The 14069-nt window shown below is 51.9% G+C and overlaps 7 protein-coding genes across 7 annotated transcripts; 4 read left to right on the plus strand and 3 right to left on the minus strand.

Annotated features, from left to right (window-relative positions):
• Window positions 1-573: 573 nt before the first annotated feature.
• N7532_004394 (epoxide hydrolase family protein) lies at window positions 574-2002 on the minus strand (the record flags this gene model as incomplete). The annotated part of the gene is made up of 4 exons (XM_056616888.1): window positions 574-1274; window positions 1328-1525; window positions 1598-1689; window positions 1737-2002. 4 exons carry the CDS (start codon window positions 2000-2002, stop codon window positions 574-576), a joined length of 1257 nt encoding a protein of 418 aa, XP_056477245.1.
• Window positions 2003-3401: 1399 nt separating this feature from the next.
• Window positions 3402-4592, plus strand: N7532_004395 (uncharacterized protein; the record flags this gene model as incomplete). The annotated part of the gene is made up of 4 exons (XM_056616889.1): window positions 3402-3599; window positions 3774-3898; window positions 3976-4171; window positions 4248-4592. The coding sequence occupies 4 exons, from the start codon at window positions 3402-3404 to the stop codon at window positions 4590-4592; spliced, it is 864 nt and encodes a 287-aa protein (XP_056477246.1).
• A 364-nt stretch (window positions 4593-4956) lies between these two features.
• Window positions 4957-7188, minus strand: N7532_004396 (uncharacterized protein; the record flags this gene model as incomplete). Its single annotated transcript, XM_056616890.1, has 1 exon — window positions 4957-7188. One exon carries the CDS (start codon window positions 7186-7188, stop codon window positions 4957-4959), a length of 2232 nt encoding a protein of 743 aa, XP_056477247.1.
• Window positions 7189-7736: 548 nt separating this feature from the next.
• rvb2 (RuvB family ATP-dependent DNA helicase reptin) lies at window positions 7737-9220 on the plus strand (the record flags this gene model as incomplete). Its single annotated transcript, XM_056616891.1, has 3 exons — window positions 7737-7745; window positions 7796-8242; window positions 8312-9220. The coding sequence occupies 3 exons, from the start codon at window positions 7737-7739 to the stop codon at window positions 9218-9220; spliced, it is 1365 nt and encodes a 454-aa protein (XP_056477248.1).
• Window positions 9221-9463: 243 nt separating this feature from the next.
• On the minus strand, window positions 9464-10807 carry N7532_004398 (GYF domain-containing protein; the record flags this gene model as incomplete). The annotated part of the gene is made up of 1 exon (XM_056616892.1): window positions 9464-10807. One exon carries the CDS (start codon window positions 10805-10807, stop codon window positions 9464-9466), a length of 1344 nt encoding a protein of 447 aa, XP_056477249.1.
• A 324-nt stretch (window positions 10808-11131) lies between these two features.
• Window positions 11132-12382, plus strand: N7532_004399 (polyubiquitin-binding protein UFD1; the record flags this gene model as incomplete). The annotated part of the gene is made up of 3 exons (XM_056616893.1): window positions 11132-11449; window positions 11526-11824; window positions 11863-12382. Coding segments are annotated over 3 exons (1137 nt in total), but the record flags the coding sequence as incomplete, so codon positions are not given.
• A 708-nt stretch (window positions 12383-13090) lies between these two features.
• Window positions 13091-13945, plus strand: N7532_004400 (TMEM53 family protein; the record flags this gene model as incomplete). Its single annotated transcript, XM_056616894.1, has 1 exon — window positions 13091-13945. The coding sequence occupies one exon, from the start codon at window positions 13091-13093 to the stop codon at window positions 13943-13945; it is 855 nt and encodes a 284-aa protein (XP_056477251.1).
• Between the last annotated feature and the right edge of the window lie 124 nt (window positions 13946-14069).

Raw genomic sequence — 14069 nt, forward strand, 5'->3', positions numbered from 1 at the left:
ACCAACCACTGCATGATGGTATGTCACCTTCCTCAATGGACATCTTTCGATGTGGAGAGCGGTCAGATAAATTAGCCTCAAGAAGCTTGACAACTAGCGCCAGGACTTACGGAGGCCCATCAGGGTTTTATGTGACATGATCTCGTATCGAAAAGAGATTGTTGTTGATCAAGCGGCACGTGCGGAGGGTTAGCGTTCGAAGAAGATGGTCGAGGTAGTCGTCACGGGGCCAAAAAGCTCTCTAACGTGCCTAGATTCAGGGTCCTGTCTTTGTGGGTATGGGGCGGCGGATCTGCAAAGAACAAGAAAGCCAAGGCCCGAGGCTTTGTACTTGGCGTTCAGCAATCTCGTAAACCTAGTTTTGAAACAACGTGCCGCTGGATTTGTGAGCAGGTTCTTCAAAAAGCGAAAGCTCATCTCGTTTCGCCAAGACGCAGACTTTGATTAAGTCTCGGGATTTGCGCAGGCAATTTTCAACCATCAGATTAAAATTGAATGAATGAGAATGTAGATCCCTAGCAATGCAATCGTCAAGGGAAATATCTTCTAATGAGCAAAACAAGAGCATGACATTCAGTAACCCTTTCGGCCGGGTATCACCCCGTGGCATGGTCCTCCTTTCCTGAGCATCGCGCGCAGATCACCCACAATAACATCTGGGACTTCCCAGGCAGCGAAATGACCTCCACGCTCGTGTCGGCTCTGCCACACTACTGGACCCAGCGTCGCGGCCCATGTCGATGGTGCAGCAGCGATCTCGCACGGTAGATGGGCTAGACCAAGCTTCACGCCAGGAATGTAGGACATGAGCTTAGCATAAGAGATCCCTTTCACGGACTCTGAGTGGAAGCTCTCGTAGTAGATACGAACACTGGCCTCAGGTCCTGCCCTGGAGAACCAATAGATCGATACCCACGTCAGGATCTCATCGTCGGTCCATGGATATGAATCTGTCCAGTCATGAAGCTTCTCATAGATCCAGGCTAGCAATGCGACCGGACTGTCGGCTAGCGCGGCGCCGATGGTTTGTGGCTTGGTGCTCTGAAGCTTGTTGTAGCCGTATCCCTCTCGATCGAACCATTCGGCGCGTCGACGACCAGCCTTTTCTGCGGCCGAGTATGGTTGCAGAGCGTGCTGTAAGGCTAAAAATGGGCTCGTGCTCCACTTTGGCGGTTTCGCTTCAATCATGTTCACGTGAGAAGCTTTGCAGCTTCCAGGGTAAAGAAAGCCAACACTTCTGGTGATCCAGTAGCCCCAATCCCCACCTTGGGTAACTGTTTGCTGTTAGTGAGCATACCATATTGATAATCGGAGGATGGTCACCCACCATAATCGTCGTATCCCAGCTTGATCATGAGTTTATGCAAAACTTCGGCATACTGCGCGAGCCCAAATCCACGTCGAGTGACCCCGGAAGAAAAGCCGAAGTTGGGCAGAGAAGGTGCCACGACGTGGAATGCCGGATGCCCATCACCACCTTTCAGCAAAGGTAGGAGTTTGATCACCTCGATGAATGAGCCAGGCCCTGCCCTGAGGATTTAGAAAGAACTTCTTTAACCGTAGATTCTGACAGAGACACGGGCCCGACATCACTTACATCCATGACTGAAAAGCAGAGGAATCGCATTTTTCGTTGGGCTGATTTGATGAACGACTGAGGAGACGTAAGTTGCGCCGCCAAACTCTGGCCTTGGGGCAAAAATTAAAACAAACAATGGATGTTCAAGCTGCCAAACCCATCAATGTCGATTTTGGTCTCGTATTGTGGTAGCTCGTTCAAGCTTGCTTCGGCCTTCCGCCAGTCAAAGCCATCCTTCCAGTAGTTTGTGAGTCGTTGGACGTCTCTCGAAGGGACCCCAAAGTCCCAGGCATCCTGATCAGGAGACTCGAGCTGGGAAGGGAACTTGGCCCAGGACAGGCGCTGGCGAAGCTCTTGAAGCCCCTCATCTAGAACGGAGATCGTAAAGGGCTTCGGGGCGTTGGTGGCTGGAGTCTCGGACATGATCGCGTAGGGCCTCAGCTCTCTGGCCGACAGCAAGATATGAATGTTTTGGAGCAAAGAGACAGGCAAGGTCCTGTAGTTCTTTGTATGCCGCTCCGCATGTAAGCGCTAGCCAACAGTTCTGCGCATATGACGCTGATTGAACAAAGACTGGATCCAGGCAAAGTGGGAATTTGTAATCAACAGCGAGGAGACTCCCCAGAGTGCAGCGGTGAATTTTGGCTTGGCTTGGAGACCCCGCCTTCCCAGACACACAGACCGCCCCCCCGGGCCTACGAGCTCTTCACCTCCCCGCAAGTCTAGACCTTCCCTCGCCCGCGTTCGTCACTGGCAGTCCTGGCCACGCTCACGCCAGTCCCCATCAATCGTCATACAACTCACCCCTCACGTTCCCTTCGAGTTATCAAGACTGCGAGTCCGCTGTTGGAGACTCTACGACTCGAAAGCTCGCGGACTCAACCCAGTCTCCCAATATGGCGCCGATTGAATCATGCAATTGCAGTCCCTGCGACCACGATTCATGTATCTGCACTGACCCCTTCCTATCCAGAGATGCACCCATGAACAACGACAATGAAATTAATTACATCCGAGGATATATCGTCGCAGTCAAGCTTGCCATTGTCGTGACTTTAATTATGATCACGGTTTGTCTGGCGCTTTTGTTCGCCGTGGGTCGTTTCCACCATCCCTTCTGACAAGTCATTCGGGGGTAAGAACAGTTTTGCAATGACGCGTCGCATCAGGATTGCAGCGTTCCTCTTCCCGGTCATCGGAAGATCTTCAGCGTGCAACCCGTTTCTCAATGTTGGCTCTTATGAGCTTCAGCACTTACCTCGCTCATTCACGACACCACGGAAACCGTTTTCACGCGGACCGAGTGACGAATCTCCTGACAGCCCGGTAAGACTTGCCTCCTCCCAATGCGTTACCTAACATCTACTCTGGCATGCCTTCGAACTACTACCTCTAGTAGTTAATCTTCCGTACGAGCACACCTTGACACAAGAAGCCTTTTTTACGTTGCACATACTTAGCCTTGGATTAAATGACCGCAGCTACACCGAGAACGATCAGATGGCTAACAATTGCGACTGGAACATTTTCGTAATTTCCGTAACATCTCACCAGAGACACAATACTCAGAAACATGGCACCTGTCTATGCTGCAGGGGAGGAAATCATATAAATTTAGTTGCAAGTCTAGGTTGGCGATTATTTGTAAACATCGGCTCTAAAACCAACCTTCTCTCTATTGTAATAAAACATTAATTTTATCAAACTGATCAGAATATAAACAATCGCATGCCGGTATGATTAGTCATCACGGAGTGGTTTCCCGATCGCCATCGGCGACAAGTTCGCGCTTCCCGAGACATTGAAGCATCTTCATTGCAACATGTCATTCGTTCGTACGGCTGTCACAGCCGCCAGAGGCACTGCTGGGCTCCGTGCCTTTTCGACGGCACGCGTCTACCACGCTGAGCTTGCCTACCAGGTGTACGGCCCGGAGAAAGGGCAGGCAACTAGCGATCCTATCCTGTTCCTGCATGGACTGTTTGGCTCTAAGCAGAACAACCGGAGTATCAGCAAGCATGTAATAACAGTACCCATCTGATATGATTTATGTTCTAACATGATCCGCAGAGCTTTGGCCCGCGACTTGAAGCGCCAAATATTTTGCCTGGTGCGTGCAGGTCCTGATTCCCGGCCAAACCGGGGAACCTCGAACCATTATAAGTAAATTGTATAATCTAACACGCTTCATCAGGATCTACGTAATCATGGACAGTCTTTCCACGCTCCTGAGCACAGCTATGGTGTGATGGCTGAAGATGTTCAGGAGTTCATTCAACAGCAAAAGCTGGACAAGTGCGTCCTCATCGGCCATTCCATGTAAGTTTCACACCTCACTCAGGAAGAACTATCGTCGAAGCAAACCTTTCTGTTCATTTGTACTCACTTTGAAAAAGGGGCGCCAAGGTGGCGATGACTTTGGCTCTCCGCACCCCCGAGCAGGTGTCGGGCCTCATTCCCGTGGACAACGCGCCGGTCAACGCGGCGCTGAAAAGCGACTTCCCGAAATACGTCCGCGGCATGCAACACATTGAGAGTGAGAAGGTCTCGAAGCAATCGGAAGCTAACAAGATTCTCGAGGGTTACGAAGAGGTAAGAAGACCTGCCGTCATATGGCGGATGCACAGAGCATTCACGTATATCATCATCGCGCTAACATATCGCTCAGTCCCTTGGGATCCGTCAATTCCTTTTGACTAACCTTGTCCGCTCCGAGGAGGATGGTTCCTACAAGTTCCGTGTGCCTCTCTCTGTGCTGGGAAATTCGCTTGATAACATGGCGGATTTCCCTTTCAGTCAGTCGGACTCGATCCAGTACAATGGCCCTACGCTCTTCGTACGGGGTACCAAGTCCCAGTATGTCTCGGATGACACGGTTCCAGCCATCAAAAAGTTCTTCCCCAAGGCGCAGATCGCCGATGTCGAGGCGGGCCACTGGCTCATTTCTGAAAACCCCGAGGCTTTCCGACAGGGTAGGTTTTTCCAATCCAAAATTGCGGATGAAAATATCTAACACCAATACCACAGCCGTGGTTAAATTCCTGGGATCATCCTGATGGGAAGTAGGGTGGATTACCACTCCTGTATATTGAATATATATGTATATATGTATATATAAGAATAGAACGGTGCGTTCTTGGACTTCACTCAGAAGTGGGTAGGTATCGAGAGATCCAAATTCCGTAACGCCCTAATGCACCGCGCATTTGGAAATCAAAAAGCCTCCTCCAAAACACAGTAGAACAGTTGTAGTACGAGGATCAGATACATGATCCCATATAAAGAAAAAAGAAGAAGAAATTAAAAATAAAGTCTCCACCCAATGCCAGCAAGGTAGATGGAGGAGAGCAATCCCCGTAGACAATATTTGCGTGAGGCTAATTCCGGCCCAACGTGCTTGGTAGATTCTTCTTCTTCCGCTTCTGGCCACTGACATCTGAAGCAGAAGATGTCGCCAGCGACGGAATTGGAGTTCCCGCAGGAGAAGAATATGTAACATCATCAGAGTCTCGGACGTCCCATCGACGTTTCTTGCTGCTAGGTCCAGGAAATGGCCTTGGTGAAGCCGCAGGTGTCTCTGCAGAAGAACCGATAATTTCAACACTCATCGAAGCCATATTCTTCGTGGGCGAGGCAGAGATCCTACGGCCATTTGGATTCCTTATCCCATTCGCACTCCGTTGCGCGCGTGGTGTGCTTTTCAGGGATGGAACATGAGGAATATGTGAAGAGGGATTTCCCGGGTCTGAGCAGCCGTTGGACAGACCAGGCGCAGATATGTCAGGGACTTGAGACTCGGAGGTTGAGTTACTTGGCGCCAGTTCTCGAGACACTCCCTGGTTTGTCGCAGTTGACGACTCGCAGCCTGTCAAAGCTTTCGATTGGGAGATCTGAGTCTCGAAAAGAGAGTTCACCTCAGTCGCCGCTTTGACAAGTTGGTTTCTTAGGCTCTCCATTTCGTCCTTGAGAGTGCACATTTTCTCATGCATCTCTTTATCTTCTCTGTGGAGCGACTCCTGCCTCGAGGGCTCTTCCATCTGTGGTTGCCGTCGCAGACCATTCAAGGATTCTTCCATGATTTGGACTCGAGTTCCCACGTCTTGGTCTTGGCCTTGGCCTTCTAGTCGCGAAAGCCTGTCGAGATGATCAGCCAGGTCCTTCTTCATGGCTTGAAGGAAGTGGTGTTGGTCGGCGTTTTGTGCTTTCAACTGGTTGAATATGCGTGTGGTTGTTTCCATGGAGGTACCCAATTTCCGCATCAGAGACTCGAGCTTTTCGTCTGTTGCCCTTTGACAGAATTCAACAGATTGCATGCGTTCATGCAGCTGTTTGGCCGTTGGATACATCTCTTGCATAACTCGAGCCATGTGCTGCACTAGTTCGTCGGTATTGAGATTGTTATACCGAGTTTCCAGCGATCGAACGGCAGTTATCAGTGTATCGCTGGTTTGATTGTAGTTTTCCACCTTCGCAGCCGATTCAGTCAGGGCCGGCAGGCTGCGTTCGAGGTCTTTCCAATTGACTTGTATTTCTTTCGATCTCTCCTCTAGGGTAGACACCCGGTCTTGAAGCCCAGGCCCCTGTTCGTGACGGAGGACTTCAAGCTTCTTCTCAATCGAGAGGAACCGTTCACTGAGAGCACTGACTTCTTTTGAAGTTTCACCATAGCCTTGGATTTTTCGATTGAGTTTTTGCTCGAGCGCGACAATATCTCCTTTGGTGCTCCAAGGATCTTGTGGGGTTGGTTTTGGGGCCGGCACCACGACTTTTGTTGATTCGGTTTCCTTCAGTTGCTTTAACTCGCGATCTATCGAAGCTTTCCACTCCTCTAGCTTCTTGATGTTTCCTCGCATTGTCGTTTGGCCTCTTGATTGCGAGTCGACGGTTTTTTCAAGCGCTGTCAGGTTCGTCGGAAGGTCATCCTTGCGAACCATCGATTCCTTCAAAAGATTTACCTGTTCTCTCAGCTCCGCCAATTCACGACTAGACCCGGCTGCTGTCTCCACGCGAGCTGGAGGCTGACTCTCTGGCAATATGACTGTTTGGGAAAGGAGTCTTTGAATCCGATCGGTCAATTCAGCCGATCGCAATTCTTGGACCTTGACCTCCTCCGTTCTCCTGCTTATTTCGCTCCGATGGGCATCGGAGATGGCCTGAAGCGAGTCGATTGTAGCCGGAAAAGCTTCGGATCGTAGGGCATGAGTCAATGTTCGTTGGTTAAAAGCATCTTCTTTGTGGATTTGCGCCAGTTCTGCGCATTTGAATGCTCTGGCGGCATGTACGTCCATCAATTCTTTGAGCTGCGGCATGATGCCGCTCAGATCAATTTGCATTCCATGTATCTTGTATGCCATTCCTTGCGCGCCGCCACGAGGCGACTGGATGGGAATCGCTCCAATTGGCTGCACTTGCAGTGTCCTCTCTGCGGCAGATACGGGAGTTGTTGTCTTCGCCGGTGAGGAGGGTAAACAGGGTCGGCGGGGAAGACTTGGATGAATATTGAGAGCCGGACGAGGTGGAGTCGGACGAGGTCGACTGCGCGGGTCACTTGTTGCAGGAATAGGAGGCCGCGGTTTTGAATGAGGAGGCTGTGGATTGTCGGTCTCCATCCTGCGAAATTCAACTCTAGCCTAGAAGGAAATCACACGTGAAAGCTGATACCGCCTCTGCATATCAACTGATTAGGTCAAAATGAAAGTGTGAGGCTCGCATGCAAGTTGGTTAACATCGTCCCAGGAGACTTGACGTCGATAGGTTGCTGGAGGAGAGTATTTTAGAGGGAGGCGACTGTGTTGGCACAGTTCTTAGCTCTATCACATCCAATTCAAACGCAGGAAGGCGGACAAGCCGTCAAAGACAATTCTTAGGGTTCCGACTTGAAAGGCCCAGAAACAGGTAATATCTAGAGAATACAACTAGAAAAGGAAAGAACGCGCTGCAGAAGGTCCACTAGGAAGGCACATACTCCAAAAGCCCAAGAAGGCGCTTTGCGACCATCGCGTGTTTATCGCGCCTCCCAATTCCACGCCGGCAGAATCGGGCGGTGAGGGCACCTCCTTCCCGATCGGCGATCTGCTCTTCTTTCCTGCGCAGCTTTGGTTGCTTCCCACTCTGCTCAACCTTCCCCAGCTGTCTGATTTTCTGGAAACCGGTCGCAATGGCTGTCGTGAGTGTTGTAAATCCCCCATCATGCTGCGCTCGCTAACTCTCAGATAGCCAATTTCCACCGTGGCGGAGAGTAAGGAGCTCCGCGGCCTGAACCTCATCGCCGCCCACTCCCATATCAGAGGTCTCGGTGTCGATGTCGACTCTTTGCAGCCCCGTGGCGCATCTCAAGGCCTCGTTGGCCAGGAAAAGGCGCGCAAGGCCGCTGCGGTCATTCTGCAGATGGTCAAGGAAGGCAAGATCGCTGGACGTGCTGTTTTGATTGCCGGACCTCCTAGCACCGGAAAGACCGCCATCGCCATGGGTATGGCCCAGTCGCTCGGCTCAGATGTACCATTCACGATGCTCGCCTCCTCCGAAATCTTCTCGATGGAGATGTCCAAGACCGAGGCTCTGACCCAGGCCTTCCGGAAATCGATCGGTGTGCGAATCAAGGAGGAGAGCGAGATTATTGAGGGTGAAGTCGTGGAGATCCAGATTGACCGAAGCGTCACCGGGGTATGTCTTTTTCCTATTTTCCTTCGCAATCCTTGGTTGTTACTGCGGACGAAACGCTGACCGATACAGGGCAACAAACAAGGCAAGCTCACGATCAAGACCACCGACATGGAAACGATTTACGATATGGGAACAAAGATGATCGACTCAATGACCAAGGAGCGTGTGATGGCGGGCGACGTTATCTCGATTGACAAGTCTTCTGGCAAGATCACCAAGCTTGGTCGTTCGTACGCCCGCTCGCGCGATTACGACGCCATGGGCGCCGACACCAAGTTTGTTCAGTGCCCTGAAGGTGAACTTCAAGTTCGTAAGGAGATTGTGCATACCGTCAGCCTTCACGAGATTGATGTCATCAATTCGCGCTCACAAGGATTCTTGGCTCTGTTCTCGGGTGACACAGGCGAAATTCGCAGTGAAGTTCGCGACCAAATTAACACCAAGGTCGCCGAGTGGAAGGAAGAGGGCAAAGCGGAGATCATCCCGGGTGTTCTGTTTATCGACGAGGTCCACATGCTTGACATTGAGTGCTTCTCCTACATCAATCGGGCCCTCGAGGCTGAGCTGGCACCCATCGTTATCATGGCCAGCAACCGCGGTCAGGCCAAGATCCGCGGCACCAGTTATACATCCCCACATGGCTTGCCCCTCGACTTCCTGGACCGAGTTGTCATTGTCAGTACCCAGCCATACACTGCGGATGAGATCCGACAGATTCTGGCCATTCGCGCCCAAGAAGAGGAGATCGATGTCTCACCGGATGCCCTGGCTCTTTTGACCAAGATTGGCCAGGAGTCCAATCTCCGATATGCGAGCAACATCATTACCACCTCTCATCTCCTCAGTCAGAAGCGCAAAGCCAAGGAAGTCAGCATCGATGATGTCCAGCGCAGTTTCCGTCTCTTCTATGATTCGGCCCGCAGTGTCAAGTTTGTCAACCAATATGAGCAGCGCTTCATTGGCGATCAGGGGTTGTGAACTTCTCGGCAACGACCAACGGCGACGCCATGGAGCTGTCATAATAATCGTCTGCTCTTCTTTTTCATAGGCGCGTTCAATGCTTAGGGGAGATGGTTTAGCGGGAAGAAAAAACTTTTTTATTTAGTTCTTTGTTTATTGCAACATCAGATGATGTATGATATAGGACTGGCGCTTTGTCGAGGTGATCATTTTGCTTTTGGAATTGAATCAACACCCTGTTAGAATTTGCTGGTATTTATATTACACGAAATTGACCGTGCTTCTCCACGGTCCGGGGTCTCCGACTCGGTGGAACTCCACGCCTTCGCCAAAGTACCCGGCGCCTTGCCAGGACTGCATCATGAGGCTCTCGTACGGCCCATGTACATTGCCCCCATCGCGGGCATCGGACCAGCGATACTCCCACATCGTAGGCCCTTGCTCAGACTCCATGTTCGCAAGTGTTGAAGAAGGGTCGACCCAGTCTTCCCCAGTCTCGCTCTTATACTGACGGGTGAGAAGCTCTCGCTCCGTGTCGTAGATTTCGGGTTGGTCTCGGCCCATGAGGATATCGGCGGCACCAGTAACAGCCTCAATTGCCCTCCTTCGAACGGCCTCGTCCGAGGTTTCGTCGGCCATTTCAGTATCTTCGGCTTCTTTGCTCTTCTTGTTCTTCTTTTTGGTCTGCCATTTGGGCTTCCGCGGGAGACCCTTGCCTAGTCGAGCCAGCGCCTCAAGTATTGTCTCGCCGCGCTCAAGGTGCGTTATAATGGTTTTTAAGGCATCTGCTGTCAAGACCTCGTCGTCCCGTCGGTCCTTCGCTTTTCTTTCTTCTTCGCGCTTGTCCGCGGCTTCCTTTGCCTTGCGAATGTCCTTCTTTGACACGCCAGCTAACCATGAGTCGTAGACAGCATCTGGGTCGACAGCTTTCCGCACGTAGTTGCCCTGGTCATCAAATCGACCTTCTTCTTGCTCCGTGCTCATGTTGAAAGCATCAAGCAAAGGCGCATGTTTCTTCTTGGCGCCAGCTCCAAGCTCTTCATCCAGCTCTTCGTCGGCCCTGGCTCGTTCCTCTTCATCAACTTCACTGTCACTGTCCCCGTCTTCGGTATCGATTGACTTGGCGCCTTTTCTTAAGTCGGCATGTAGCTTCTTTCCGCCTGTTGAGGAAGCGACCTGACCCTCGATCTCGTCATTTTGCAGAAAGCGAACATTCTTCTTGTCTTTCTTCGTCGCGTCGTCGCCGCCGGCTTCACCCTCGCCAAAGTCCTCCTCCAGTTCAGCAAACATATCATCGTCGTCGGCGGCGTCGTTCTTCTCGCGCTTCGATTTTTCCTCCCTTCGCGCCGAGAACCCCTCGTTATCGCTGTCGGATTCATAACCGTCAATGTTGATGGCCTTTCGTCGCACTTTCTGGCCACGGCGACCGATCTCGTCGGCGTCTAGGAGCTCATCATCTTCGGGCGCATCGGCCGCTAGAGCGGAGGGGTTGCGGACATCGAATCGGGGCTTCTTTTCGGAGGGGCCGTCAAACTCGTCCTGGTCGGGATCTGGGCCTGTGAAATCGTCGCCTGCGCGCTTGGGGCGGAAACTCGAGCTCGCCATGATGCTTCGGCAGACATTAAGACGCTGGTCAAGAGCTTTTGCGCAGCTGTGCAACCTGCCACTGTGTCGCGGCGGTCCATCTGGGGTCGGAGCGGAAAATCATGGCGGAGCGACTTGCGTCACTCCGCCGAGCGGCCACCGGCAGTTCCCAAGCTGCAACTCTGCATCACTGCTTCGACGTAGCACGGAATCTCATTTTGACAAGTCGCTCACTTCCCTGCTGGTACTTGTGATTCATTCTAGTGCTGCACCCAGCCATGGTAAGCTCACTGCTCCCTCCATCTACTTACCACCTTGGTAAATTCCCGAGGCCGATCTAACAGCTTCCAGTTCCGATCCAACTACGGCTTTGACGATCCCATGGAGGGCGTTCTAGGCGCCGGCATGATGCGCGGTACCGCTCGCCGCTTTGACGAATATTACCGCTGCTACCCAGTCGCGATGCTTCCCGGTCCCGAACGAGAGAATGTCAATCATGGTGGCAAAGTCATCATGCCGCCTAGCGCTTTGGACAAGCTCACACGTCTTCATATCACCTATCCTATGCTCTTCGAGCTGCACAATGGTGCGAAGGAGAGAATGACCCATGCTGGCGTACTGGAGTTCATCGCTGAGGAGGGCAAGATCTATCTGCCATTTTGGGTAAGGTGACCAGTAGCAGTGAAGTTCGAAGCCATTTATCATCAAGATAAATTCTAATTACGAATCATTTCTCTAGCTCATGCAAACATTGCTTTTGGAGCCTGGTGATCTTCTTCAGATTAAGTCAACAGATCTTCCCCCAGGTCAATTCATCAAACTCCAGGCCCAGTCAACTTCCTTCCTCGACATCAGCGATCCCAAGGCCGTCCTCGAGAATGCATTCCGTAACTTCTCCTGTCTCACGAAAGGGGACGTCTTCACGTTCGCATACAACGATCAAGTCTACGAGATGGCGGTTCTTGAGACCAAACCTTCAGGCTCCAGGAGTGCGGTATCCGTGCTTGAAACCGACTTGGAAGTCGACTTCGCTCCCCCGTTGGTTATGAAGAGCCACAACGCACCAGTGGTACTAGTACTCCTGGAAGTGTCATAGGTGGAGGCAAACTACCTGCCGGGGGGCTCCTACACCCTCACGGTACTATGGCTCAATCCATCAACTATTCCGCCATTGCCCCGGAATCGACAGAGGCCGCCGCTGGAGCCAAGGCAGTGTCATCCAACTTCTTGTCCGGAGGTCAACGTTTGAATGCGAAAAAGGGTAGCAAAAACCCGACACCCAAAGCGAGCACCCCAGTTCCCGGAGCCACCAATCCCCAGCACCCACCGCCAGTCCGAAGAACCAACGGTCCCCAGCCACTTCGACTCCCTCCCAACCAACTGTTCTTCGGTTACGCAATCAAGCCACCCAAGCCGCGCGATGAGAATGGTCAAGTCATTCCGGAGGATCAGCCTAAGTTCCAGGGCATCGGACAGACCCTGCGGGGCAAGAAGAAGGATCTCGGAGAGTCGGCGACGCCCACCTCGGGAAGCGAGGCCGAAGGCCAGAAGGGCAAAGGTACTGGTGGTGGTCGGACCCTTGGCAAGAAGCGCTAATCGACTTTTCATGAAACCTTGCATGATGATACGTTGAAAACCTCTAGACATGATGCCTCTAGATGACGCAAGTAGAGGCACTATTGTTATGCGGGCATAGCGAGGAACCGGCGTTTTTGGTTTTGATTTTTTGTTTTATTGCTCCATGGCCAAATATACTCGGTACTTTACTCTCCTTTCCTCGGTCTTGGTTGTTTTGTAGTTTCTAGGTAACGAGACTGGCAATTATCCACTCCCTTCTAGCACATCACTCTACACTACAGTCTTATCGCCTACTAGTACCTAGTCGTCTACCCAGTCAACTACGTGATCCGCCTCTGATCCTCTGCTGCTTACTCTGATGTCGCGGAGTTCAGGCAATGCAAAAGGCCCGGGCCATATTGTTTACTCCCAGAGACAGACGGCCTACTTTTTCCACGGCTACAAGCAAGTCGCCCGAGGTACTTCTAGGTGAGTGAATAGTCGGAGCTGGGGTGTATAGCAAACCCCGGAATTCTATACGTCTTATGAAGTTGCATTTTGAGATATCTTCCGTAGATCTAGCTACCAATTTTGATGCTTTCTCAGGGTTGTCAGGAGGTGAACTTGTGATTTATATCATTCGTGCACTTTAGGCCGGGGCGCCTAAACGCCTCTTGGCCGCCGCGGTTCGCGGCTCGTGTTTGCTCCTCGTCGACAACCGTCAGGAGAACATCGCACAGTGCCAACATGGCTACTAGTACAGATCTCAATCCCTTGGCACCGTTTGTCAAGCTGGGTCCTTCCGTCTATCTGCAGGACCCAGCAAATGTCACAGACGGAGATGATCGGCCACTCATCTTCATCGCGTTTTGGATGAATGCACCACCCCGCGCCCTCGCCAAGTACGCAGTCGAATACAGACGCCTGGTCCCCACTGTTCGCATCGTTTTCGTCCGCAGTTCTTCCAACGACTTCTTTGTGCGAGCCACCGAAGGGGCGCAGCAGGCGCGTGTGACCCCTGCTGTGGACGCAATCAGCTCATTTGCGACCCCTGAGAACCCAGTGTTTATACACCTGTTTTCCAATGGAGGTCTCTCCAAAACCACCCATCTGCTCAAAGCATACAAGGCCGCGACTGGAACCCCGCTGCCTTTCTCGTCGATGATCGTGGATAGTGCGCCTGGAACCGCAAGTCTTCGTTCAGCGGTTCGAGCCTTCTCCTTTGCGCTCCCCAAAATGTGGATCCTGCGTTTACTCGGCAAGACCTTCCTTTGGCTTTCCTTGATCATGATTAAGGTTATCCAGGCCATAACGAGAGCCCCCGACGTTATCAGTCGTGCCCGCAAGGTGATCAATGATCTCTCCCTCGTGCAGGCTGTCAATGCGAAGGGCGTCCCCACTCGCTGCTACATTTATTCCGATGCAGATGACTTGGTAGATTACCACGACGTAGAACTGCATGCGTCCGAGACGGAAGCTGCCGGTTGGCTCGTCCGTCGTGAGCTATTCCGGGGTTCACCCCATGTTGGTCATATGCGAGCTGAGCCAGATCGGTACTGGGGTATCGTCAAGCAGTATCTGGAATCCTCTGCCTTAACATGATTGCTTTCGCTTGCTTATATGGATATACACTTTTTGTAGAACCAGACATGTTTTCTTTTCTTGGGCAATGCTCTTCATTTTTCTCTTTCGTCTCGCGTGATCCCAGCGCAATTGAATTTTGAAG

This window comes from Penicillium argentinense (assembly GCF_028826775.1).
Source record: "Penicillium argentinense strain IBT 30761 chromosome Unknown utg000004l_segment0_segment0, whole genome shotgun sequence".
NCBI classification, from domain to species: domain Eukaryota; kingdom Fungi; phylum Ascomycota; class Eurotiomycetes; order Eurotiales; family Aspergillaceae; genus Penicillium; species Penicillium argentinense.